The sequence below is a fragment of the Schistocerca americana genome, chromosome 11, assembly GCF_021461395.2.
Source record: "Schistocerca americana isolate TAMUIC-IGC-003095 chromosome 11, iqSchAmer2.1, whole genome shotgun sequence".
In the NCBI taxonomy this organism is placed as follows: domain Eukaryota; kingdom Metazoa; phylum Arthropoda; class Insecta; order Orthoptera; family Acrididae; genus Schistocerca; species Schistocerca americana.
In genome coordinates, this window is record NC_060129.1 from 157652001 (window position 1) to 157677085 (window position 25085).

At 42.0% G+C, this 25085-nt stretch overlaps 2 protein-coding genes across 2 annotated transcripts in view; both read left to right on the top strand.

Annotated features, from left to right (window-relative positions):
• Nucleotides 1–4914: 4914 nt before the first annotated feature.
• LOC124553422 (poly [ADP-ribose] polymerase tankyrase-1-like) lies at nt 4915–20760 on the top strand. Its single transcript, XM_047127285.1, has 3 exons — nt 4915–5787; nt 8598–8747; nt 20230–20760. Exons 1-3 carry the CDS (start codon nt 5378–5380, stop codon nt 20720–20722), a joined length of 1053 nt encoding a protein of 350 aa, XP_046983241.1. The 5' UTR covers nt 4915–5377; the 3' UTR covers nt 20723–20760.
• Nucleotides 20761–20863: 103 nt separating this feature from the next.
• The window catches only part of LOC124553423 (protein SON-like), a 33138-nt gene continuing 28916 nt past the window's right edge, over nt 20864–25085 (top strand). Inside the window, exon 1 of the mRNA XM_047127286.1 lies at nt 20864–20883. Within this exon, the coding sequence (XP_046983242.1) occupies nt 20864–20883 (20 nt within the window). The remainder of the gene's footprint in view (nt 20884–25085) is intronic.

Consider the following 25085-nt stretch of genomic DNA (forward strand, 5'->3'; position numbering starts at 1 on the left):
CTGATATGGCGGTCGCCTTCCACAGTGCTGATTACATTTTCTTCCAACTCTGGTGTCCGATCATTTAGGTTACGTCCTTCATGACTTTCTGCATCCTAGGTCATTATGTGCGAGAAACAGTATCACCCTCTAGGAGAAAACCGTGAATACTGTAACCGTCGCTGCATGGAATTACACTGTAGCTTCTGTAACAAAGTATGATTCAATAAATGGTGCCTAGCATGCATTTCCGGACATCATTAGACAGTTTTTGTTCCGTATACTCCCATTCATCGACTCCTAGGGTTTGTACATGGAATTTTCACAAAAGTTTACCAACACTCCTTTAGTTGAGTTGTGCTCCACACCGCACTTTTTTCCCATGGCTATTTACTCACAATTTCCTCTATTTCCTTCGTGTCCAAGTAAAATCAGATGTGTCAGATTAATTCGCCTCTAAAATTCGGGTCCCAAAACTTCTCATCAATTTTAAACATGTTCTTTGTGTCAACTGCATCAAAATCCGAGCTTGTGTTGCAATAAATTAAGTATTTTCGTATGCTGTGTGCCACGGGAAACGTACTTTGTGCTATAACGTCAGTTGCGTTTAACATTTCTCCTCGATAAAAACTTTGGACTAGCAACCCCATTCAAAGAAACATTTACCAAATATTTTATTGTGTATCAACGTGAATAAACGTAAATTTTTGAGAATTTCCGTAAGTTACCAATGATGTGTATTGGTACGTCATAGAAAACCAGTGTGTGTGTGTAGTGCTTGTTGTAAGTAACATGTCGTGTTCTGTTGTCTGCATTTGCTGTAAACTAACGATGATTTTGATTTTGTTTTCGATTACTACATCTAAACACTTTCAGGAAATTAGTAGCTTTTATAGAAGGTGCTACTGCTGCCGTAAAGAAAATCTCGATTTGTGTACAGACTGCTTCAGATCTTAATGGTAACTAGCTATCCTTCGAACTTAACTGGTCCAGAGTATAAAAAAGAATAGAAGGATTACTTTAGCGATACTTGTTTGCCGTTCTGTAAGACATTACACCAACCATACTGCAGCCACACTCTGTAAACTATCCTTGAAAGTGGGAAGAGTCAGCTGACGTTTATAAGCTAGGATCAGTCGACTGGGATCTGCTGTGCATGGGTGTTTCTGGAGAGTTCTCAACAGTCATCTATCAGATATACCACAGATACCTGAATTACTATCACCTCTTGCTGTCGCTTCTACAGGAAGTACGTGATCTGTCACTGCTTATCTACTTGGCTGTCAGCAGATTCTACAACAAGTACATGATCAGTCACTGCTTATCCACTTGGCTGTCAGCAGCTTCTACGGGAAGTACATGACCTGTCGCCGCTTATCCACTGGACTGTCAGCAACTTCTACAGGAAGTACATGGTCCCTCACTGCTTATCCACTTGGCTGTCAGCAGCTTCTACGGGAAGTACATGATCTATCGCCGCTTATCCACTGGAATGTCAGCAGCTTCTACAGGAAGTACATGATCTGTCACTGCTTATCCACTTGGCTGTCAGCAGCTTCTACAGAAGTACATGAGCTGTCACTGCTTATCCACTTGGCGATCAGGAGCTTCTACGGGAAGTACATGATCTGTCGCCGCTTATCCACTGGACTGTCAGCAGCTTCAACTTGAAGTACATGACCTGTCGCCGCTTATCCACTGGAGTGTCAGCAGCTTCTACGGGAAGTACATGATCTGTCGCCGCTTATCCACTGGACTGTCAACAGCTTCTACAGGAAGTACATGATCTGTCACCGCTTATCCACTTGGCTGTCAGCAGCTTCTACGGGAAGTACATGATCTGTTGCCACTTATCCACTACACTGTCAGCAGCTTCTACAGGAAGTACATGATCTGTCACTGCTTATCCACTTGGCTGTCAGCAGCTTCTACGGGAAGTACATAATCTGTCGCCGCTTATCCACTGGACTGTCAGCAGCTTCTACAGGAAGTACATGATCTGTCACTGCTTATCCACTTGGCTGTCAGCAGCTTCTATGGGAAGTACATGATCTGTCACCGCTTATCCACTGGTCTATCAGCAGCTTCTACAGGAAGTCCATGATCTGTCACCACTCATCCATTTGGCCCTGAGAAGCCTGTCAGTGGCAGGACTGGGCTCCATGCATCAGGGTGGACTCAGGGCGTCATACCCATGACCCTGACGAATGAGACAATGACATGTCTGGTACATCTTATTTGTAACAACCATTTTTCGTAGTATGATGTAGCCTTTCTCATTGCATCTACTAGTCCTTGAAAACGAAAGTTAACTGTCTCCAGTGAAGGTATATACTTGTTGCAAAACATGCTTCCTCCACACCACTTCTCTCTCTCTCATGACACTTGTTTCACCCTCACCTACAGCCTTATTTAAAATCAATCAATTTAAAATCCTTGCACTCTACTTACTTTTTCTGAATCACTTGATTGCTGGACTCCTTACTCCTGTACTGTCAGAAATCGAACTATTTCATTTTACCAATGCTTTGTGTCTTACTAGGTGCTACAAATAATAATCATAATAATAGTAATAATAATAATACTGTACACACCCTACAACAGAACAGGGGCCACTACATAATATGTCTTGAGTTAAGGTTTAATTTATTTCATGTATTGTTATGGAGATATTTAAAGGTATGTGGTTTGTGTATCTCGATTTCTCTATCATACGTGCATGGTACAAACTACTGTGCATTTTATGAGACATTTACCGTATGCAATTTATATGCCTTGATATCTTTACCATAGGTCCATGGTACAAAGTACAAACTACTGTGTATAGCAGGAGGATTATGTGTGGAAGATGAAGTCCATACATTCGTTTGGCAACCTCTATTTGCACCACATCGTGTAATTCGTTAATGCTTTATTTGAAAATAACCATTAATTAATGGTAACTTATGCAATAACTATCACATCATTATGAAATAGTAATAGTAAAAGTAATCTTTTGGAAATAATTTAGTATTGTGAGCGAAACACATTTAGACACATTTGTTTTCATCCCTCATAAATTTAATTATATCCATTGGGGGGGGGGCTAATTATGCCTCTACTCAACACAATGTTGGGTGTTGTGAGATTGGAGAATGTCAGGATTTGGATCTAGCTATGCCCACCATCTCGATGTTATGTTTCTAGAAAGTCATATCAGACCGTGATAGCAGTTAGTTGATCCCCTGTGAGTATCAGTTCCTGCAGAGAAACTTGCTGGATTAGCGGTTAAGGGCAGAGTATACAGATTTCAGGCGCAAAATATCGTTGTTTCCTTAAATAACTGCAGAAATCAGGACTGTGTATTGAATACACTACCTTCTGACGCTCTTAGTATTGTGCTAGATCTCCATTTTGATATTCTGCACAAGTAATTGTAGAAAGAGATTAACGATAAGAGGTCTGTTCCTTCTGGGCTTTTTGTACAAGCAAATAGGAAAGTTCTAAGGGAGGATGTAATAGATTTTGGTCCAAAAATGGATTTTTCAAAAATATTATTTTCTTCATCTACACAGTTTACTCTATGCTGTGTGTGAATTTTATCGTGATAGCGGTTTTAGAAATGCCATTAAATTGTTAAACTGATTAACTCTACACAGCCGGTGCCTTTTCCAACAACTGGGAAACTGGTTGCTTCAGTGGAATATTTGTCACTGTCAAAGCTATTTTCTTTCGATTCCTTTGGCTGACGTCTATATCATTGCCTGAAAACTTTCTTGCATGTGGTTCATTTACGTTTTGACAATACTAATACATATTAGTAGGTGGAAGGTTGAATTCACAAATCTTTACGTGGGAGTCCACATTTATGCATAATTGGTGGTGGCAAAACTATGTTTAGGAAATGGAGGTTTCATGGAAATCGGGTTACCAAAAAAAAGAGGAAGAAATTAGAAGTGAAGAACTTAAGCTCTTAGCTTATCCAGTGACAAAGCACCAGTGTACCATCTGCGTCTAAAAGACGATCAGTGTAAGTTGAACAATATAAAATGAGATGTATTCCCATAACACTCATTACCAGAATATGTTATGAAAGCATTTAATCCCACATTCAAGTTTCTTGCAAGCCCTGATTTATTGAGGAACTGTCTTCACGGAAAGTCACAAAATTGCATATGAAAGCCTCAGTAATTTAATTTGGATTACATGCTCAAAAAGGACTTTCTGTGGACTTCAAGTACTTAAAATAGGTGTCTATGATGCCGTTATATGTTACAATAATGGAAATAATGGCAGAATTGAAGTTCTGAAGAGATTTGGTACAGATCCTGCTGTGCATACAAGAAAAGGATTTTACACCATCGACGAGAGCAGGGTCAAGGAAGCTAACAGATCAGTGTCTTACCTGCAAAAACAGGCCATGCATATTCTAAGAGGAGAGAAGATAAACCTGGAGGATGAGGAATATCAGTATGGAGGATTTTAAAATTGAGGTAAGCTTATTACATTTAGAAGTATGAGAAGAAAATCTTTGAACATCATTTTCTCTGTTTTACATTTTTTTTACTTTATTGGAAGCCTTGCCTCAAAAAGTATATGTTCTAATGCTATGAAATTTTCAGGAACTGTTAACAACGCTCTGCTGTCTCGTTGGAACTAAAAAATTGTGGATCCACCACTTACTTGCGGATATTTAGATGATTGTATGTAGAAAAAGGAAATTTGGATGCGCAAAATTAAAAACTCTTAATGATACAATTTGTACCACAATTAATAACTGTGGTTCAGTGGTCTTATAACCTTTTCAGGACACTACAATAAAATTTTCAGATTAATTGCATCATTAGAATATGAGCTATGGCTTTTTATAAAAAAGAAAATAAAAAATGAAAAATTAAAATTTTGGCAAAATATTAATCATGCATATTTTATTATATTTGGCTGTTGAAACACAGCTCTTTTGCTTTATGCATACAAAATTTTAGATTGCACATTAATAAATATGACGGTAATGATTTTTAAATAAATGTTATCATTTTCCGTTACATCCCCCCTTATAAAGTATTTTTAATGATTTTTACCTATTCACTTTCGGCATCAGTCTGACACAGCAAAGAAATCATATTGTTGCAACTGGCATGTGATTGGAAACATATCCTAACTGCAGGTTCATACAGATTTGATTGCGGCTCATACAAGTATAGAGAGTATTGTGTGAGGGCAAAGAAGTGATCAGTGACACTGTGTTCCAGAATCCCTCACAGTGGGACGAGTTCAGGCGGCTGAGGAGGCCACGGCCGAGGATCTGGGCGCCCTGCTGGACGCTGGGGACGGCGCTGTGGTGACTCTGCTGGCCGGAGACACGCGGCTCGTGGCTCACAGGGCTGTCTTGGCCGCCAGGAGTCCCGTGTTTGCGGACATGTTCCGTCGCGTCACTGTAGAGGGCAGCAGCAACCAGCTCGTACACTCGGACACAGAGGGTCCTGTGATGCGCCAGGTGCTGGCATACCTCTACACCCTGCAGGTGCCCCAGCTGCCCAGCATGGCCCCAAAGCTGCTGGTCGCCGCCGACAAATACGGCTTGTCGGTACTGAAGGCGCATTGCGAGCAACAGGCGGCCTCACAGCTGTCTATCGAGACTGCGGCAGCCACAGGTGTTCTCGCGATTAGACACTCTGCTAACAGGCTGAAGCAGGCCGCCATCGTCTTCATAAAGTCCCACTTGCTCCACGTGGTCGCGACGCAGGGCTGGGGTGAGGCTGTAGTCAACGACCCACAAACTGTTGTGCAGTTGACTCACCTGATTGCAGAGACGCCAACAGACACCAGGTAAGCCACTCATCTACGTTGCACAGCTCTGAGTGTGTGTACTGCCAAGTATAAAACGTCCACCACTAAGTTTAATTAGATGTGCCTGCACAGTAAAATTGATATCATTTTCTGATATACACTATGTGATCAAAGTATCCGGACGCCTGGCTGAATATGACTTACAATTTCGTGGTGCCCTCTGTCGGTAATGCTCGAATTCAATATGGTGTTGGCCCACCCTTAACGTTGATGACAGCTTACACTCTCGTTCGATCAAGTGCTGGAAGGTATCTTGGGGAATGGCAGCCCACTCTTCACAGAGTGCTGCTCTGAGGAGAGGTACCAATGTCGCTCAGCGAGGCCTGGCACGAGGTCGACTTTCCAAAGTATCCCAAAGGTGTTCAATGGGATTTGGGTCAGGATTGTGTGAAGCCCAGTCCATTATAGCGATGTTATTGTCGTGTAAACACTCCGCTATAGGCTGCGCATTATGAACAGGTTCTTGAAAGTGGTGAAAGATGCAAACGCCATTCCCAAATTGCTCTTCAACAGTGGAAAGAAAGAATGTACATTAAACTTCAATGTAGGCCTGTGCTGTGATAATGCCACGCAAAACCTCCATGACAAATACGTCCACATCATGAAACCAGCGCCTCCGAATTTTACTGTTGTTACTGCACACGCTGGCAGAAGACGTTCTTGGGGCATTCGCCATACCCACACCCTGCCATCGGATCGCCACATTGTGTACCGTGATTAATCACTCCACACAACGTTTTTCTACTGTTCAATCGTCCAATACTTACGCTCCTTACACCGAGCGAGGTGTCATTTGGCATTTACCACCGTGATATGTGATTTAAGAGCAGCTGCTTGACCGTCAAATCCATGTTATCTCACCTCCCACCTAATTGTGACTGTACTTGCAGTGGATCCTGATGAAGTTTCGATTTCCCATGTGATGGTCTAGATAGATGTCTGCTTATTCCACATTAAGACCTTCTTCAACTGTCGGCAGTCAGTCAGTCAACAAATGCAGTTGGCCTGTACGCTTTTGTGTTGTATATGTCCTTTCACGTTTCCACTGCGTTATCACATCGGATATAGTGACCTAGGGATGTTTAGGAGTGTTGAAACCTCGCTTACAGATGTATGACACAAGTGACACATCAGTCACCTAACCACATTCGAAGTCCTTGAGTTACGCAGAGTGCCCCTTTCTGCTCTTTCACGATGTGTAATGACCACTGAGGTCGCTGATATGGAGTACCTGGCAGTATGTGGCAGCACAATGCACCTAATATGAAAAACGAATGTTTTTGGGGGTGTCCAGATGCCTTTGGTGACATAGTGTATGTCATACAAACACAGGTGTTGTTACCATTGGACTGTCACACACTAACTGAATAGCATGTTGAAATGCTCTCAAAGAACACGCAAGCACAATGTAAGCAAATATAAAGAAATTGTAATTAGTACCTAAGCAGGATAGATGCCTCAAAGAAGTGCCGATCTGGAATATTTCAAAATTCGGTATCTCGTAAAGGACTCCTGCAACAAACACCAGTGACATTCTGATTTACGCTACTTTTAGTCTGTTAATGTCAATAGGAGTGGTTCTATTGAAAAACGTGTATCTTTGCACAAAAATACGATTCCTAGGTATTACTACAATCTATTGATTGGCTAACAATACTGATACGCCCGCTAAACCGGCTGGTCAGAACAGGTAATAAGATTGTGGAAAGGGCCAAGGGTTGAAGTCAGTTACTGCTTCCAACCGTCATTCATTCTACATTAATAACCTTTACTACCAAAATGGCACATAGCCACGAATGTAACTCTTCAATAGCTGAAGGCCTCCAACAAGAAATCTTAAAGATAAAACCCAATTAAGAAAACAATAAAATAATTCAGAAACAACATACGCAAAGTGCAATACAAATGGCTGAGGGCCACAATTAAATTCGAAAATTTCAGAATATATTGGCATAGACCTTTAAAGGAAGAAGGCGAACAAGAAACCTTACAAAAACCAAAAATTCCGTTAAGACGGCAATAAAATAATTTAAAACCCCCAAAAAAAGCAACATATGCAAGGTGCAACAGAAATGGCTGAGGGACACAAATTTCATAACTTCAGACTATATTGCCATAGACCTTTAAAAGCACAAAGCCAGCATGTTTAACAACAAAAAATCTTAAAAATCAGCAAGATAATAATCCAGTTAAGATAGCAACAAAATAATTTTAAGGGGCAACATATGGAAAGTGCAGTACCAATGGTTGAGGGCCACAATTAAACTTCAAAATTTTAAATTATATTATCTTAATCTTTAAAGGCAGAAGGCTGCAGTGTTTAAGCTTGAAAGCCAAATTTAAAAATTAAGTTTGCAAAATTTTAAGAAAACAAAACAAATAACCATAAGCCTAAAATTTAAAATAACTGACAACAGATAATTAAAAACCGGTGGCACTCAGATGGCCTCCAGAGAGGTCGGTCTGCTCTCGTTCACTTTGAAACTATGTCAACACATAGCTGTCATAAGCGTAATTGCTGAGCTTCGTACGAGCCTTATATTTATGTATTATTTTGTACCAAATACTGTGTAATATTCTAGGCCACAGGTACGAGAAAATTAGGAGAAGCAATGTGTAAACTGATTATCTGAATTCTGAGTAATTCATCTTAGCGGGCTCGCTACTGTCTTTGGCAGTGTGTTTCGCATTATCTGTGTGTGGACAGTACCTCAGCGTACAGTCTGTGGTAATCTGACCACTGACTTCGATGTGAAAACCCTTTTTGAGGCAGTGTTCCTTCTGCGCAGCACGCCGAGCGCTGGAGAGGGCAGGACCGGCCCCTCCCCGCAGCCGCACAGTGGCCACAGCGACGACGGCCGGAGCCCAGCCACAGCTGTGGCCCCCACCACTCCCCAGACGACTCCACAGCCGGATGACGCCGCCGTTTCTCTCCTGCGGTGAGTTCCATCACTTCATGTGCAGACTGTCCACAACTACAGCGCGACATGTTCGGGAGATAGCCTAGTGTTAAAGCAAAGAAATCGAATGTCGCTAATTCCTGTTTTTGACAAAGCAGAAGTTATAGTTCTCGTATAAAGTTACTTCTTTTATAACTGTGACGTTCGACGAGGCAAGGATGCAAGGGATTCTCTACACTCTTCTATGGGTTTGCAGCTTGTCGTATTTTCAATTCCTAACACAACTGAGCCGCTTAATGAAATTATTTGTTGCAAGATGCAATAATACTGAATATATCCCCCAATATAGCAACTGTGTTGGTGTATTAGATGCAGTTTCTGTTTACAGGGATGGTTTCCTATCTTATGAATTAATTCTGTAGGGGCTGGATCTTGATTGTTGCTTATGACTAGCAATCACCTTCACACTTTCTGAAACTTGCATTGTCTTGCATTTCCACGAATACTCTCCCTACACTATAACGAGATATTCTCTCACAGGGTCTGTGGGAACGCGTGAGTCGTGTTCATGCCATTTATTCCATGTCATCTTCTATTACATTACTCCCGCCTCGTTTACTTATTCTACTTACTAGCGTCACTAACTTCCTACCTTACTTGTCCGTGAGCGGCAGCAGCAGCGCTTTCCATACGTGCACTGTCGTACCATCTCTGGAGCAACCGACAGTATTTCCGTGTCGTCGTGTGTCTGGTCGTCAGTGAGGGTGATCGGACCTGGAGCGGTTGGAGTTGGAACGCGGCAGAAGTGCAGTCCAAACGTAGTTGCAGTCAGATACTGAGCCTCCGGGAGGTCCGCACAGCTAGTACCAGCGAGGGCTACCGTTGGTTGGGCGTTCGGTCGGTCACCTCATCGACGAGGTGTATTTTCAGTCGGTTCCTTCCTGTGCAGAGATGTCGGTTGTGTTCCCTCTGCATGGCTGGGTCCGAGCCAGCGTCTCTGGGACGTCGACCATCCGAAGAAAGTCGGCTGAGTTGGAGACGGACCAGCAGTGCAGTCGGGACGCAGCAGCAGTGAAGTCGGGGAAGGAGCGCCGGTGAGTCGCGGACAGCCAGTGCTCGCAGACCGCTCGTGACAGAGGATGAACTGTTTGACGGACGGAGATTGGAGCGGGACGACCGCTGGTCGTCTCATCGGCCGACATATATTTGGTCTTTTTCACCGCTTCTGGGCCTCATCACTGGCTCATCTTGCAGGATGTGGTTCGGTTCCTTCTTGTGCAGAACGTCTTGGCCAATGGGCAAGAGCTACCTCTGCATGATTGGGTCAGAGCCATTGTGCCAGGATCGCCGTGTCTCCCACTTCCCGAGAGACATCGGGTTCAGTCGGTTAGGAGCTGCATTGAGCTCCGGACAGGCGAGACTCGCCCGACCGTTGCTGATACACGTGGTTTGAGTGCAAATGACCTTGGTTGGTTGCTGGTCGGTCGTGTGGTCAGACGACGTGTTTCGTCACCGACTGTCCTTCGGTTTTGTGTGTGTGTCCTCCTGTGATATGTCCTACTTGTTCATCAGTCATTCCTTTTACGAGTGTTCGAGTTTCTTGTGGCAGTGTTTCGTGCAACACTGTGTACCCTGTGTCAGTTCGACTGAGCAATACGTTCCCCTAGGTAGTGTTATAGGCCCTTCGCTATTCCTTATCTATATAAACGATTTTGGAGACAATCTGAGCAGCCGTTTTTGGTGGTTTGCAGATGAAGCTGTGGTTTTTCGACTAATAAAGTCATCAGAAGATGAAAGCAAACTGCAAAACGATTTAGAAAAGATATCTGAATGGTGCGAAAAGTGGCAGTTGACCCTAAATAACGAAAAGTGTGAGGTCATCAACATGAGTGCCAAAAGAAACACGTTAAACTTCCGTTACACGATAAATCAGTCTAATCTAAAAGCCATAAATTCAACTAAATTCTTACGTATTACAGTAAAGAACAACTTAAATTGGAAGGAACACATATAAAATGTTGTGGGGAAGGATAACGAAAGACTGCGTTTTATTGGCAGGACACTTACAAAATGTAACAGACCTACTAAGGTGACTGCCTACACTACTCTTGTCCGTCTGCTTTTAGAATACTGCTGCACGGTGTGGGATCCTTACCAGATAGGACTGACGGAGTACATTGAAAAAGTTCAAGGAAAGACATCACGTTTTGCATTGTCTCGAAATATGAGAGAGTGTCACAGAAATCATACACGACTGGGGCTGGAGATCATTAAAAGAAAGGCGGACGGAATCTTCTCACGAAATTCCAATCACCAACATTCTCCTTCGATGCGAAAATATTTTGCTGACACCGACCTACATAGGGAGGAACGATCACCAAGATAAAACAACGGAAATCAGAGCTCATACGGAAAGATATACGTGTTCATTCTTCCCACGTGCTATGCGAGATTGGAATAATGAATTGTGAAGGTGGTTCGATGAACCCTCTGCCAGGCACTTAAATGTGATTTGCAGAGTATCGATGTAGATGTAGAAGTTCTGTAATGCTGTCTGCTTACTGCAGTAGCCAGTTGATCGGCTAAGACACAGCAGCGTGTGAATGTTTTCATACTGAGTTGATGCTGTCCCCCACGACGTGTAGTTCCACAGCCGTTGCGACGTTCATATATGTCAGTAGTTATTGTGCCTGGGCCTATTAACACAACAATATTTTAAGACGAGTGTTAATGGTCTCTTCGCCTCGCTGCAAATTTGGTTGTAGTGTTTTTGGTCCGGTGACCGAAATCAGGTGCTTGCTTCTTCGGCTGTCTGTCGGTTGGGTTGCCTTCCGATTTAGAGACTGCTGGTCAAGCTGCCTTTCTCGCCTAAACGGGCATTAGTGTTACGATCCCTGGCTAACCGTTGGAAACTTCTGAGGGCCGTTCCTTGTGTGCTAATAGTAATTTCCCTGTTTGGGTTTTAGTTATTTTATTGATGTGCGGCCTTCAGCTGAGTTTTAATATTTCTTAAATTAATTTCCTTGTTTTGCCCTTTTGCATGAAATGTTTTAAGATAGAGCTTTGTCCCTTTTAAATTGAAACTCTTTTCTAGGCCTTTAGCCGTTGAACAATTTGTTTGATATATGGCCTTCAGCCAAGTATCAATATCAGCTAAAATTAATGTTCTTACCTTGTCCTTAAGGCATGGGATTGTTATTTTTGTATAGGGGCCTTCAGCCTAATTTTATATGAAAATTTTTAAGATACGGCCTTGTGTCTTTTAAAATTCAAACTCTTCTTTCTAGGGCTTAACCCATTACATTATTTGCTGATGTGCTTCCTTCAGCCAAGTTTCAATATCTCTTAAATTAATGCTCTTGTCTTGCCCGTTTGCATGAATTATTTTAAGATACCTCCTTCTGCCTTTTCATGGTAACTCTCCTTAGTGTTTTATATGCAGCCTCCAGCCAGGTTCCATTTAAATTAAATTGCTAAGACCTTCAGCCTCTTTCGGTTGAGGATTTAGAAAATATTTTAGGGTGAAACCTCCAGAAGAACCTTGTCGTGACAGCATCTGCATTGAGAAAATATTCTGGACAAGTTACCCTTTTGGATCCCTGGGAATGGACTGTCAAGGTGGAAGTGACCGTAGAATAAGTAACTTAGGGATAACATTTTATGACTTGGAGCTTTGAATTCCTAAGTTTGGTTGTAGTTGGAAAGCTAGGGAGTTTAAAAACGGAACTGCAAAGACCCAGTGTAGATACAGTGGGGGTCATTGATGTGAAATAGAAGAAAGCAAAGGATTTGCCATAAGACGCATTGGGGTAATATCAACATCAAATTGTATAATGGGATTCGTTATAAATAGGAAAGCAGGGGAGTGTGTGGGCTACTGTGAACTGCTCAATGACAGTTTTTCTCACCAGATTCGATATCAAAAATGGTTCAAATGGCTCTGAGCACTATGGGACTTAACATCTGAGGTCATCAGTCCCCTAGAACTTAGAACTACTTAAACCTAACTAACCTAAGGACATCATACACATCCATGCCCGAGGCAGGATTCGAACCAGCGACCGTAGCGGTCACGCGGTTCCAGACTGAAGCGCCTAGAACCCTTCGGCCACACCTGCCGGCGTTTCGACATCAAACGAATACCGACAACATGGCAACGACACAAGCAAAAGGAGAAAAGACAGGAAGTATGGAATTGAAATGCGATAGTAGAGGAAAGAAAAGAAGAAATTGTCATGGGGATTATGGGCTTGGCACAGTGATGAGAGAGGTAAAAGTCTAATTGAATTCTGCAGTCAAATTGAAATGGTAATAACAAATACTCTGTTCAGGAATCATGTGAGGAAAAATATGCTTGGAAAAGACCCAGAGACACTGAAGGATTCGAGCTGGATTACTTCATTGTCAGACAGAGATTGCGACATCAGATATTGGAACGTAAGGTGTACCCAGATGTACACAAAGATTTAATAATTATTAAGAGTAGAGTGACGTTTAACAGAATCGTCCAGAAGAATGAGCATAGAGCGATGTAGCATCATGCAGTAATGAGAAATGATGAGATGTGCTTGAAGTTAATGAACGATGTGTAAATGGCGGTAAGGAATATCACAGTAGGCTATTCAATTGAAGAGGAGTGGACATCTCTAGAACGTAAAATCACAGGTGGTGGACAGATAGACACAGATAAAGGGAAGCTAATTTCGAAGAAACCTTGAGTAACTGTAGAAAGACTGCCACTGATCAACGAAATAAGAAAGCATGTAAATGTTCAGAGAAAGACAGGAATACAGCTACATTCACTGAGGTGGCAAGAGTCGTGGGATACCTCCTAATGTCATGTCAGACCTGCTTGTGCGCAACCTGGAGCAACAACTCGAGGTGGTGGGGACCCAAGAAGTCGTTGGAAGTCCCCTGTAAAAATACGTTGCCAGGCTGCCTCTATAGCCATCCACAACTACGAAAGTGTTCCTGCTGCAAGATTTTGTACAAGAAATGACCTCTCTATTATGTCCAATAAATCATCGGTGGGATTCATGATGCGCGTTCCGGGTGGCCAAATCATTTACACCAGTTGTCCACAATGTTCCTCAAATCAATCGTGGACAGTTGTTGCCCACGGACATTATATCGTTGTTTGAGAAAATTGAGTCAACAAATGGCTGAAAATGGTCTCCAAGTAGCCAAACATAACCATTTCCAGTCAATGGTTCTTTCAGTTGGACGAGAGGACCCAGCCCTTTCCACGTAAGCACAGTGCATGCCATTACAGAGCCAACACCATTTTGCACAGTCCCTCTTTGGCAAGTTGGGTCCATAGCTTCGTGGGGTCTACGCCACACTTGAACATTACAATCAGCTCTCACCAACTGAATCCGAGGCTTATCTGACCAGGCCACGCTTTTCCAGTCGTCTAGCATTCAACCATCATGGTCACGAGACCAGGAAAGGAATTGCGGGTGGTAACATACTGGTAGTGAAGTCACTCGCATTGGTCATCTGTTGCCACAGCACTTAACGGCAAATTTGGCGCACTGTCCTAGTAGATACGTTCGTCGTATATTCTACATTGATTTCTGCGGTTATTTCACACAGTATTGGTTGTCTCTTAGCACCGACCACTACATGCACAAGCCGCTGCTTTTGGTCGTTACATGAAGGCCGTCAGCCACAGCATTGACTGTGATGAGAGATAATGCCTGATATTTAGTATTCTTGGCACACTCTTGACACTGTGTATCTTGGAATATTGAATTCCCTAACTATTTCCGATATGGGATGTCCTATGCATCTAGCTCCAACTACTATTTGGTGTTGAAAGTTAATCCCCACTGTGTGGCCATAATCACGACGGAAACCCGTTCACACGAATCACCTGAGTACATATGACAGCTCTGCCAATGCACCGCACTTTTGTACCTTGTGTATGTGATACTTCCGCTGTCTGTATATGTGCACACCACTATTGAATGGCTTGTCACCTCAGTGTAGGCCATTTAGAAATGACATATGTGGGATCTGCCGCGTAGACTAGGTGAAACAACTGCAGAAAAATTGTGAAAAAACTAAAAAGAAACAGTCTGTTGCAGGACTGACACATAATATAGAAAAATCAAAATTACAAACACCATGGGAATTCCACTGCCAGCCTCAGAAGACAGAGCACATAGGTGGAAAGATTACATTGAGAGCCTCTACGAATGGGGACCTTGTTTGATGATTTGATAGAGGAAGGAATCTGTGTCGACGTGGAAGATATACAGGATCTACTATTAGAGCCAGTAGTTTAAAGAACTCTGGATGATTTAACAACGAATAAAACTGACAGGGTACCTAACACTTCATCAGGACTACTAAGTTCAATGGCTAAAGTGGCAACCAAACGACAATTCAAGTTGGAGTGTAGAATCTGTGAGTTGGCGACATACCACCACTCTTTTACAAAAATATCATCCACATATTTCCCAAGATAGCAAGGGCAGATAAGTGTGAGGACTAGTGCGCAATCACCTTTCTTACTCATACATCCAAGCCGCAGACGAGAATGATATACAGAAAAAGTGAAAAGAAAATTGAGAAACTGTCAGATGACGATCAGATTGACTTTAGGAGAAGTAAAGGCACCAGACATGCGGTTCGAAAGTTGTATGTTATAATGGAAGCAAGCAAAAAGTTTTTTGCCCTAGAAAAAGCGTTCGACATTATATAATTCTGCAGAATCTTCGAAAGTCTTACATAAATATGATTATATTACAGGGAAGGACAGGTAGGTTACAACATGTACAAGAAACAAAAGGGAACAGTATGACTGGAAGATAAAGATCAAAGTGCTCAGATTAAGTGTGTAGGACAGGAGCAGTCTTTTGCTCCTGCTATTCCATCTACGCATTGAAGAAGCTGTGATGGAAATATAATAAAAGTTCAAGGGTGGGATAAAATTCGCGGTGAAAAGATGCCAATGAAAAAATTGGTTGATGACATTGCTATCCTCAGCGAAAGTGAAGAGTTACAGGATCTGTTGATTGAATGGAGAGTCTGGTGAGTAAGGAATGTGAATTGAGAATGAATCACTAAAAGAAAATTCTACTGAGAAATAGCAGATGTCAGAAAACTTAACACTTAAATTGGTGGTCATGAAGTAGCCGATATTAAGAAATTCTGGAACCAAAATAACCCTTGATATACGAAGCAAGAAGGGCATGAGAAGCATAGTAGCAAAGGCAATATGGGTACAACTAGCCACCATAATTCTCCTGCTATGAAACATTTATGTTTGGATTACTACTTTGTATGATATTGAACCGTAGACAGTGGCAAAAAACCGAAACTGAGGAGACTAGGAGCGTGTCAAATGTGGTGCTAGAGAAAAGTGTTGAAAATTAGGTGGACTTGTCAGATATGGAATGAGGGGTTACTCTCCAGAATCAGCGACATACGGAAACACTGGCAAGACGAAGGAGATGTAGAGCGTAAAGACTGAAGGGAAAGACAGAGATTTAAATACATCCAACAATCAATTGAGTGTGTAGGGTGTAAGTGCTACTTTCAGATGAAGGTTGGTGCAAGAGAGGAATTCGTGGCAGGCCACATTAAACCGAGTAGAAAACTACTTGCTAAAATAATCTCATTTGACAGATTAATAGAATGTATATTGTCTTTAGTTCATAAAGGAAGTGCTACATATTATTGCTGAGCATGCAACACGCAGTTCGTAGTATCAAAATGTAGGTGTTTACGTCACATGTAAATAACATGGCCCGTTTCTCAGTAGACATTCAGTTTCATCGACGGTATATGGACACGTATTAAAGAAAATTAATAAAGGGTGTGTTAAAGTTTCATCTCTATCAAGGCTTTTATTCTGCTGAGGGAACTTTGAGTAATGGGTGTGAACTTCTGTGGAAAATGAGAACCCATTATTCCTCAACGTTGGACGCTTCAGTCTCCAGCGAAGCCAGCTTCTAACTCATCCAGAGCAATTGCATTGGGTTTAGCTCGGAATTCTGGGCGGGCAGTACATTCATATAATGTTGTTGTCCAAAAATTCTTGCCTGACAGATAATGATTTATGATAAGAAGCACTGTCTTGCTAACGCAAACAATGATGATCTACAGTATGCAGTACACGAAGCTGGGAAACGTGCTTGCTATGCTGTCGAATTTAGTGTTCTCTTAAGCTCAATAGGGGAATGATACCATAACCACGGAAATGTGCCAATAATTTAACGCCATCTCCTCTCTCCTTCACTTCTGACATTACACAAGATGGCAGGTAACAGTCATCAGCCAAAAACAGAGCCTTCCATAGGATTGCCACAGGTGGTTCATCTGCGCAGACCATTCGTTTCCATTCATCGATTGTCCAGTGGCGTCACGCTTTTCACCAATTTAAGTGTTGCGTAGCACTGACTGCAGAAATGTGTGCCTTATTGAGGGGGGGGGGGGCTGCTTGACCATTTTACAACATTCTTTTTACCTCCCTATGCACAGTCTTTGTGCTGGCTGCAGTGCTTCATGCGATTTTTTACAGCGACCCTCCATAAAGCTTCATGGTTCCTGTCCATCAGTACATGCCTCTTCTACCTTTTGCTATGGTTGTTGCTCTGCATTTCCACTTCACAACAGCGTCTCCAAAAGTCGCCTAGGGCTACTGTGTAAGGGTCGAAACATTCCTGGTACATTTGTTACTCAGGTGACATCCAGTGTGTATTGGACATTCGAAGTCCTTAACCCCCCTGATGGACACATTCTGCTATTTCTGGTTCTGTACTGACGACACAAGTCTCTCGGCCTCCTTTTATACTGGCGGATCGGCCTCTCATTACACTTGTTGTTCAGACACACATTAGATAGAGGTATCTAGATACTTTTGATCTGACAGTGTAGCCTATCCCTGTAGTTATTCAATCTGTATGTTGAGCAAGCTGTAAAGGAAACAAGAGAAAAATTTGCATTAGGAATTAGAAGCCATGGAGAAGAAATAAAAACTTTGACGTTTACCAATGACATTGTAATTCTGTCACAGACAGCAAAGGGCCTGGAAGAGCAGTTGAATGGAATGGATAGTGTCTTGAGAGGAGGATATTAGGTGAACATCAGCAAAAGCGAAACGAGGATAAAGGAATGCAGTCAAATCAGGTGATGCTGAGGGAATTAACTTAGGAAATGAGACACTTAAAGTAGTAAACGAGTAAAGCTATTTGAGAAGCAAAATAACTGATCTTGGTCGAAGGAGAGAGGATATAAAATGTATACTGGCAATGGAAGGGAAAGTGTTTCTGAAGAAGAGAAATTAGTTAACATCGAGTATAGATTTTAAGTGTCAGGAAGTCTTTTCTGAAAGTTTTTGTATCGAGTGTAGGCCTCTATAGAAGTGAAAGATGGACAAGAAACGATGTAAACAAGAAGGTAATAGAAGAGAAATGCAGTGCTACAGAAGAATGCTGAAGATTAGATGGGTAGATGAGGTAACTAATGAGGAGGTACTGAACAGAATTGGAGAGAAGGAGAATTTGTGGTACTACTTGACTAGAAGAAGGGATCGGTTGGTAGGGCATGTTCAGAGGCATCAAGGGATCACCAGTTTAGTACTGGAGGGCAGCGTGGAGGATAAACGTCGTAGAGGGAGACCAAAAGATGAATACACAAAGCAAATTCAGAAGGATGTAGGTTGCAGAAGTTACTTGTCGTTGAAGAAGCTTGCACAGGCTATAGTAGTATGGAGAACAGCATCAGAGCTGTCTCTGGACAGAAGACCACAAGAGCAATATACCTAAATGCTGTCAGGCCTTTAGTGTTATAAGAACGTAGGATTCCGCGACCAGTGTCATAGTGATTAAAATTCTTCTGGGTATTATGCCGCGTCATTGCTAAAAACTAACAACAATAATAAACTAAAACCGACGTTTCGGCCCAATCAGTAGGTCTTTAGTATGTTTACGAAGCCAACATGCAGCTCGGCTAGTAATTTGAATGGTATAAATTTGATGTACCATAGTTTCCAAAATTAAAGCAACAAATGGAAATTTTGCAAGGTTACGTGTATTTTACCATAAAATAGTTGAAACAGGTGATAGTAAAATAGAAACGTTGTAAAATATAAAAACATAAACAGCTACAAAATGCACAAAGGTAGATAAAAATGTTCTTATTTTTTTAAAACTTAACCGATTTGCACTCACCATTCGACATCTGGTTAATGTGTTCAGCATCGGGTGTGACCACCTCTGACTCATGCAAGCCTGACAGTGACAGGGAAAGCTGTGAATGGTGTCATCGATCTCATGTGGAGGCAATTACACTATTCTTCCTGCAGAGCTACTCGCAAGTCTTAAAGAATTGTTGGCGGATGCTTATGTGATGCAACCCATCTCCCTAGTGTGTCCCCGGCATGCTCTATGGGATTCAAATTGGGAGATCGAGCGAACCACTCCATATGTGCAATATCTTCAATTCCCAAGAAAACGTCAATCACCTGATCTCTATGAGGCTTAGCATTATCGTCCACCAATACGAAGTCTACGCCAGAGCACCTCGCAAAAACCGCATATGAGGTCCTAAGATCTCGTCGCGATACCTGACAGGAGTTAAACCTAGCCGATTCACCCATACAACGTCATGAAGAGGTGTTCGAGTAGTCAACATAATCTGTGGCCACACCATCAGGCGTCCTCTTCGATATCAGTCTCTTACAAAGCTGTTTGGTTTCCGAAATCGTGTTCCGCATTCCCTCCATATGCAAATCCGTCGAGAATCACTCGACAGACTATATTGGAACTTACCTGTGAAAAGGACATGGATCCTTTGCTCGGCCATCTAGGTGGCATGTTGACGACTTTAACATTTCTTTCTGTGAAGATGTGTCAGAGGTACATATACAACAGATCTCTAACAATAAAGGCCACTCTGCTGATGATGCCTTCTGTATAACGTCTACCTCGATACAACACACCCAGTGCATGCTGCGAGGTTAGATGGCAGTTGCCATGCAGTAACAAGGCGGTGCAGTGATGCCCTTTTAGCCAGATAGCGGCCCTCCCTTTCTGGTATCAGACGTGTTGGGTCCTGCCCTCGTCTTTGAGATACAGTTTCTGTCTCTACAAACTGTCCCCACATCTGAGAAACAACAGAGCGCAGGGAGCCTGGTAGGCGTCTTCTCTGTAGCATACTCCACCGTCTGTAACTGTGTCTACAGCGATTGTGGATGTGAGACTACCCAGCAAACACTACCCCATTTTGTAGTTTCACTGACTTCATCGTTGTAGTTGTTCAGTGACTGGAATGCCAGCTACCATGCAGAACACCATGGTTCAGGTACCTGATGACAGTTGGCATGATTACATTGGGAATTAGACACACGATGGGGAAATCGCAGTTTCTTGCTTTAATTTTGGACACCAGTCTACTGTGGTAACCTTCTTGGAGAGATGACTTTTTGGAACTCATCACAGTTCTGCGATAGTGTTTTGTCCTCAGACGTATGTGTTGGGAGCAATTTGTAAGTGTCTTTCTTTTGATGTAGGGATCTTTCTGGAGAAGAGAAGGACCAGATGCTAATCGTGGCAGCTAAGGAGGGGTCAGTGAGCAAGGTGCGAACTTTGCTGGCAGTAGGGGCCGACGTGGAGGCGAAGGACGACGACAAGCGGACACCACTGCACTGGGCAGCAATCAGGGGACACGTGGAGGTGGCGAGGTGTCTGCTGGAGGATGGAGCAGATGTCAACACCAGGGACAATTGGCAGAACACGCCTCTGCATCAGGCTGCATGGAATGACAATGCGGCTGTGGTGCGGCTCCTGGCGGCATCCTCTGCCGACCCCAACGCCAGGGATAGCGATGGGGGGACACCACTGCACGATGCGGCATGGCGTGGACACGCAGATGCGGCGACTGCACTACTGGAGGCAGGGGCTGACAGGGAAGTCAGGAATGACGATGCGGACACCCCGCTGGACCTAGCCGAGCGGAACAACCACCAGCAGCTCACATACATCCTAGGATCAAGTTCAGTGTAATGCAAACGAATCTGGAGTAAATAAAGCTTTTTATGCGACCTCTGCTACTTTTAACATAAAGAATTACGAAAATCCTGCAGTCTTGCTTTGCACCTATATTTACATAGTACATACAACGACCCCAGTACCATTACAACAAGAATGCTTCTAGACTACTACAGGTAAAAGGAGAGGCACTCCTTTTGCTGAAAATTCAAAAGAAATTGAATAATTCTCATTAATAATAAACATCAGGTTTCTACAGTATTTTATTGGTGGAAAATGCTTTTTAGGTCCATGTTTGGTGCTGTGTGGAACTTCTATAAAATGACAAAATTAATAGATGTTTTTGAAATGCCTGGGCTAGCAGGACAGAGCAGATTAGGTAGTGGAAAGGGGCCAAAATAAGTTGATGTCAGGTGATGAGACAGGATGCTTACGTACGTGTCACCTGTCAGATTAGTATCTAGGCTTATCAAGGGTCCCATATCACTCCAACTACACACGCCACACACCATTACAGAGCTTCGACCAGTTTGAATAATCCCCTGCCGACATGCACGGTCCATGCATTCGTGAGATCGTCTCCATACCAGTACATGTCCATCCGCTTGATACAATGTGATACGAGACTCGTCCGACCAGGGAACATGTTTCCGGCCTTCAACAATCCAACGACGGTGTTCATGGACCAAGGTCAGGCGTAAAACTTTGTGTCGTGCAGTCATCAAGAGTACATGAGTGTGCTTTCGGCACCAAAATACTTTATCAATGATGTTTCGTTGAATGGCTCCCACGGTGATACATGTTGATGACCCAGCATTGAAATTTGCACCAATTGGCGGAAGGGTTGCACTTCTGCGATGTTCAATGATTCTCTTGAGTGGTCCTTTGTCCCGTTCTTGCAGGATCTTTTTACGGCCACAGCAATGTCGGAGTTTGATGTTTTTCTGGATTCCCGATATTGCTGATAAACTCGTGAATTGGTCGTACGGGAAACTCCCCACTTCATTGCTACCTCGGAGATCCTGTGTCGCATAGCTCGGCGCCGACCACGTTGAAACTCACTTAAATCTTGATAACCTGCTATTGTAGCAGCATTAACCGATCTAACAACTGCACCAGACACTTGTCTCATACAGGCATTGCCGACCGCAGCACCACATTCTGCCTGTTTACGTATCTGTCTATTTGAATACGCACGCCTGTACCAGATTATTTGGGGCTTCAGTGAATATTATTGAAAAGTACGTTGATTAACTCAAGAAGCATGCCTGGGATGATTTTTCAATTAAAGTTCCATGTTGTTCAATTTATGAAGAAAAAATGAATACAGCAACGAAAATTAGAATTGCTCAATAGATTGCATACTCCACATTTTTAGTTGAGTTGACTGCACACTGCCCACTATAAGACACCACAAATTAGTTTGCTTCTGATTTCGTGAGTTTGTAATGTTATTGCATTAATTTGTTCTGAAAGCGGTGCTCATATTCAAGACCATAAAAGTGGGTTAAAAGCTGTGAGCTATCTGCGGAAGTTAACCTTGCATTACTGCGCAACTGTTTCACCAGGTATCCAGTCTAGCTTATCAAATTCCCAACCAGACTAACATTAATTATAATCTTTTAGTACTCATCTTACGATAATCGGTGATATATATATAAAAAGACAATTTAAATAAAAAGCAATATATCAATTTACATTTGGAAATTTATTTTAACATTGATCATTGTTCTGTTAAAATTTCAGCATATCAAACTTGATTCATAACTAAACTGGTGCCTTATGTATCATTGTGAAAATGTGAGTTTGTAATCTTACGGAACGCATCAGATAGGGAGCCAAGATTGGGAGACTACATACAACACAGCATTCATAAAATAACACATGAAGAACGTTGAGACATATGCAAGAGAAAATTAACCACAACCAACAGATTAAATTTTCACCCAAAGAAGTTACGTTCATAGCGCAATCCTGTCCGTCATGAAATTACCACACACTGGTATACTAAATTCATACTAACTCTCTGTGAAATCTTCCTGAGAAGAATAGCTGAGGGCTACTTTGATGCTTACACCACATGCTTCACGTGGTCAACTTGGTTTACACAAAGAGTGTAACTCCACAATAATTTTGATAATTGAAATAAATTACATTGAAACACAATTTACAAAAGAAAAACCTCGAACTGGTTACTATCGTCTTACTATTAACCTGATGGGTCAAAAAATTGTATAAGCACGTGGTACTGGTCTCACAAAGTACACCCCACGTGGGTTTAACATAAAGAAAAGTTGCTATATTGAAAAATATTGTCAAGACGAGACGTTATAATCTCACGCCCATTGGCATTTAAGATTGATGATCTTAGTTAGAGTTACTGATCAACACGTGGTTCCACTTTACTCACAAAGTAGTGACAAAGCAACTACCAGAAGATATTCTGAACTTCACTGCGTTGCAATTTAAGATAACATTAGATATTTTAGATCCAAACCTGAAATAAAGGTGATTAAATTTTCAGTTAGGCTTAACTTAAGAAATCCATTGTCCTACGGACTTAGCAGACACGCGCTTAGCCGGAGATCTTACCACTTCAGACGCTCGCCGTGGACAGACTGACCTGGGCCCCTACTGAGCGTGCTTAACAGATACAAACGGAAGTGACCAGAGAGGCAGCTTCCTACACCAACATGACAAGGGACGGACAGGACCATACTAGGGATAGAAACCGCTCTGCTTTTAGAAAGAGTAGCTACCTGTTCCGACGTTGGTCCTACAGTTCTCTAGCAGACAGGCTTGTCTGCTACCATCCAGCATGCAACTAGAAATACATTTGCTCATTCATGCTCTCACACAGAAGGGAAGGGGGATGACAGTATCTTATCATATACAGTATATAAAAGAAAGTGGATGTAGGTTCCGTATGAGACTGTGTGACATGAATTACATATAAACTGTGTTTTAAAGTGTAGTAGTGTGACAGATCGTTCTTGTTTATGTGTAAAAGTAACACGTTTCACTGCTCAGTCTCTTCCCAGATAGTCAGAAACACCACAGTAAATTTAGAAGAGGAATTTATGCTCTAAATGACAACAGATTTAAGAAATTAACATGAAAGGAATCCAACAGAGACCTTTCATAACCCCAACGCTCCGGGAAAAGACTGTGCAGGGAATTTTCTGCCCATGCTAGGACATTCCCAAGCAGGCTTCTCACACCCAACTTAAACCAAAAATGTAAAGAAAAGGGAAAAGGTCACCAGCTACTTGCTAAAACACAATCATTTCAACACATCTTTAGAATCTACCAATTTCAAAGGGAAAAAAACAATCTGTAACACCTATTTCAAAGATAGTGTAGACCTAATTCGGTCAGCAAGTAAAAACAATGGTCCCTGTGTCATTAATATGAAAACAATTTCTGGTTGTTACCCTAATGGAGTTCACCAGTATTTGCTCATTGCAAGAGCCAACTGATCACAGGAAAATTTATGACTGTTTATTAACAAGTAAAATTTATGAAAATAGCAAAGGTGCCACAGCATTTAAAGATAACATGAAAATAACATCAGTATTATAAAGCAGAACATTACAATGCACAATCCGCAAAAGCAAAAAGAAAGATAAGGGAAAAAACATGTTTTACAAAAAGGACATCGCAAAAAAGTTCTATATCTTATAAAACTAATTATTTGTAGAATTAAAATAACTTTGTGGCACTAATTTAATCACTCTACTATATTTCAGTTAGTTAGCAAACAATGATCACTGTGTCATTATACTAAAACTACAATTAATTATGTGATTGTAACCCTTAAGGGGTTCCTCAATATAAATATGTCCCATGCAAAGGCTAATCGATCACAGTCCGATGAGCATGAATAGCTATTTGACTGATAAACGAAGCAATGCCACAGGAATGAATTTACGAAACAAAATATCTCAAATCTAATACAACACACAAAAACAAACATTGTGAAATAAAACAGCTCTGAAAGTACAGTAGTCAACGTCTAAAAAAAAACACCAATAAATAAAACACCTGCAAAATACAAGAGTCAGTCTAATAAAAAAAACACCAATAAATCGAACCCCTGCAAAATACACGATCAAAGTTTCTCTGAAAGGAGGCACGTATATGCATTGGACTAAGAACTGTATAATCACTGTTCACTGGCACACTCAGTAGTTCCACTGTTCCGAGGCACAATATAAGAGGGGGAGGGGGATTCGTCACCGCAGCTGTCAATAGGGATTTTTGTCCATCTGTTGCGTGCAATCCCGCCGACTCTGCCCTCTCATGAAGTTTCTCTTGGTGGCCCATGTCACGTACATCTCGATTTGGTTCCATGTTTGTGTTGTCAAATTCGTGTAGT

Coding starts and splice junctions, on each gene's coding strand:
- LOC124553422 (XM_047127285.1), top strand. CDS start 5,378: ATGTTCCGTCGCGTCACTGTAGAGGGCAGCAGCAACCAGCTCGTACAC. Junction 5,788..8,597: donor GAGACGCCAACAGACACCAG/GTAAGCCACTCA, acceptor CCTTCTGCGCAG/CACGCCGAGCGCTGGAGAGG. Junction 8,748..20,229: donor GCCGCCGTTTCTCTCCTGCG/GTGAGTTCCATC, acceptor CTTTTGATGTAG/GGATCTTTCTGGAGAAGAGA.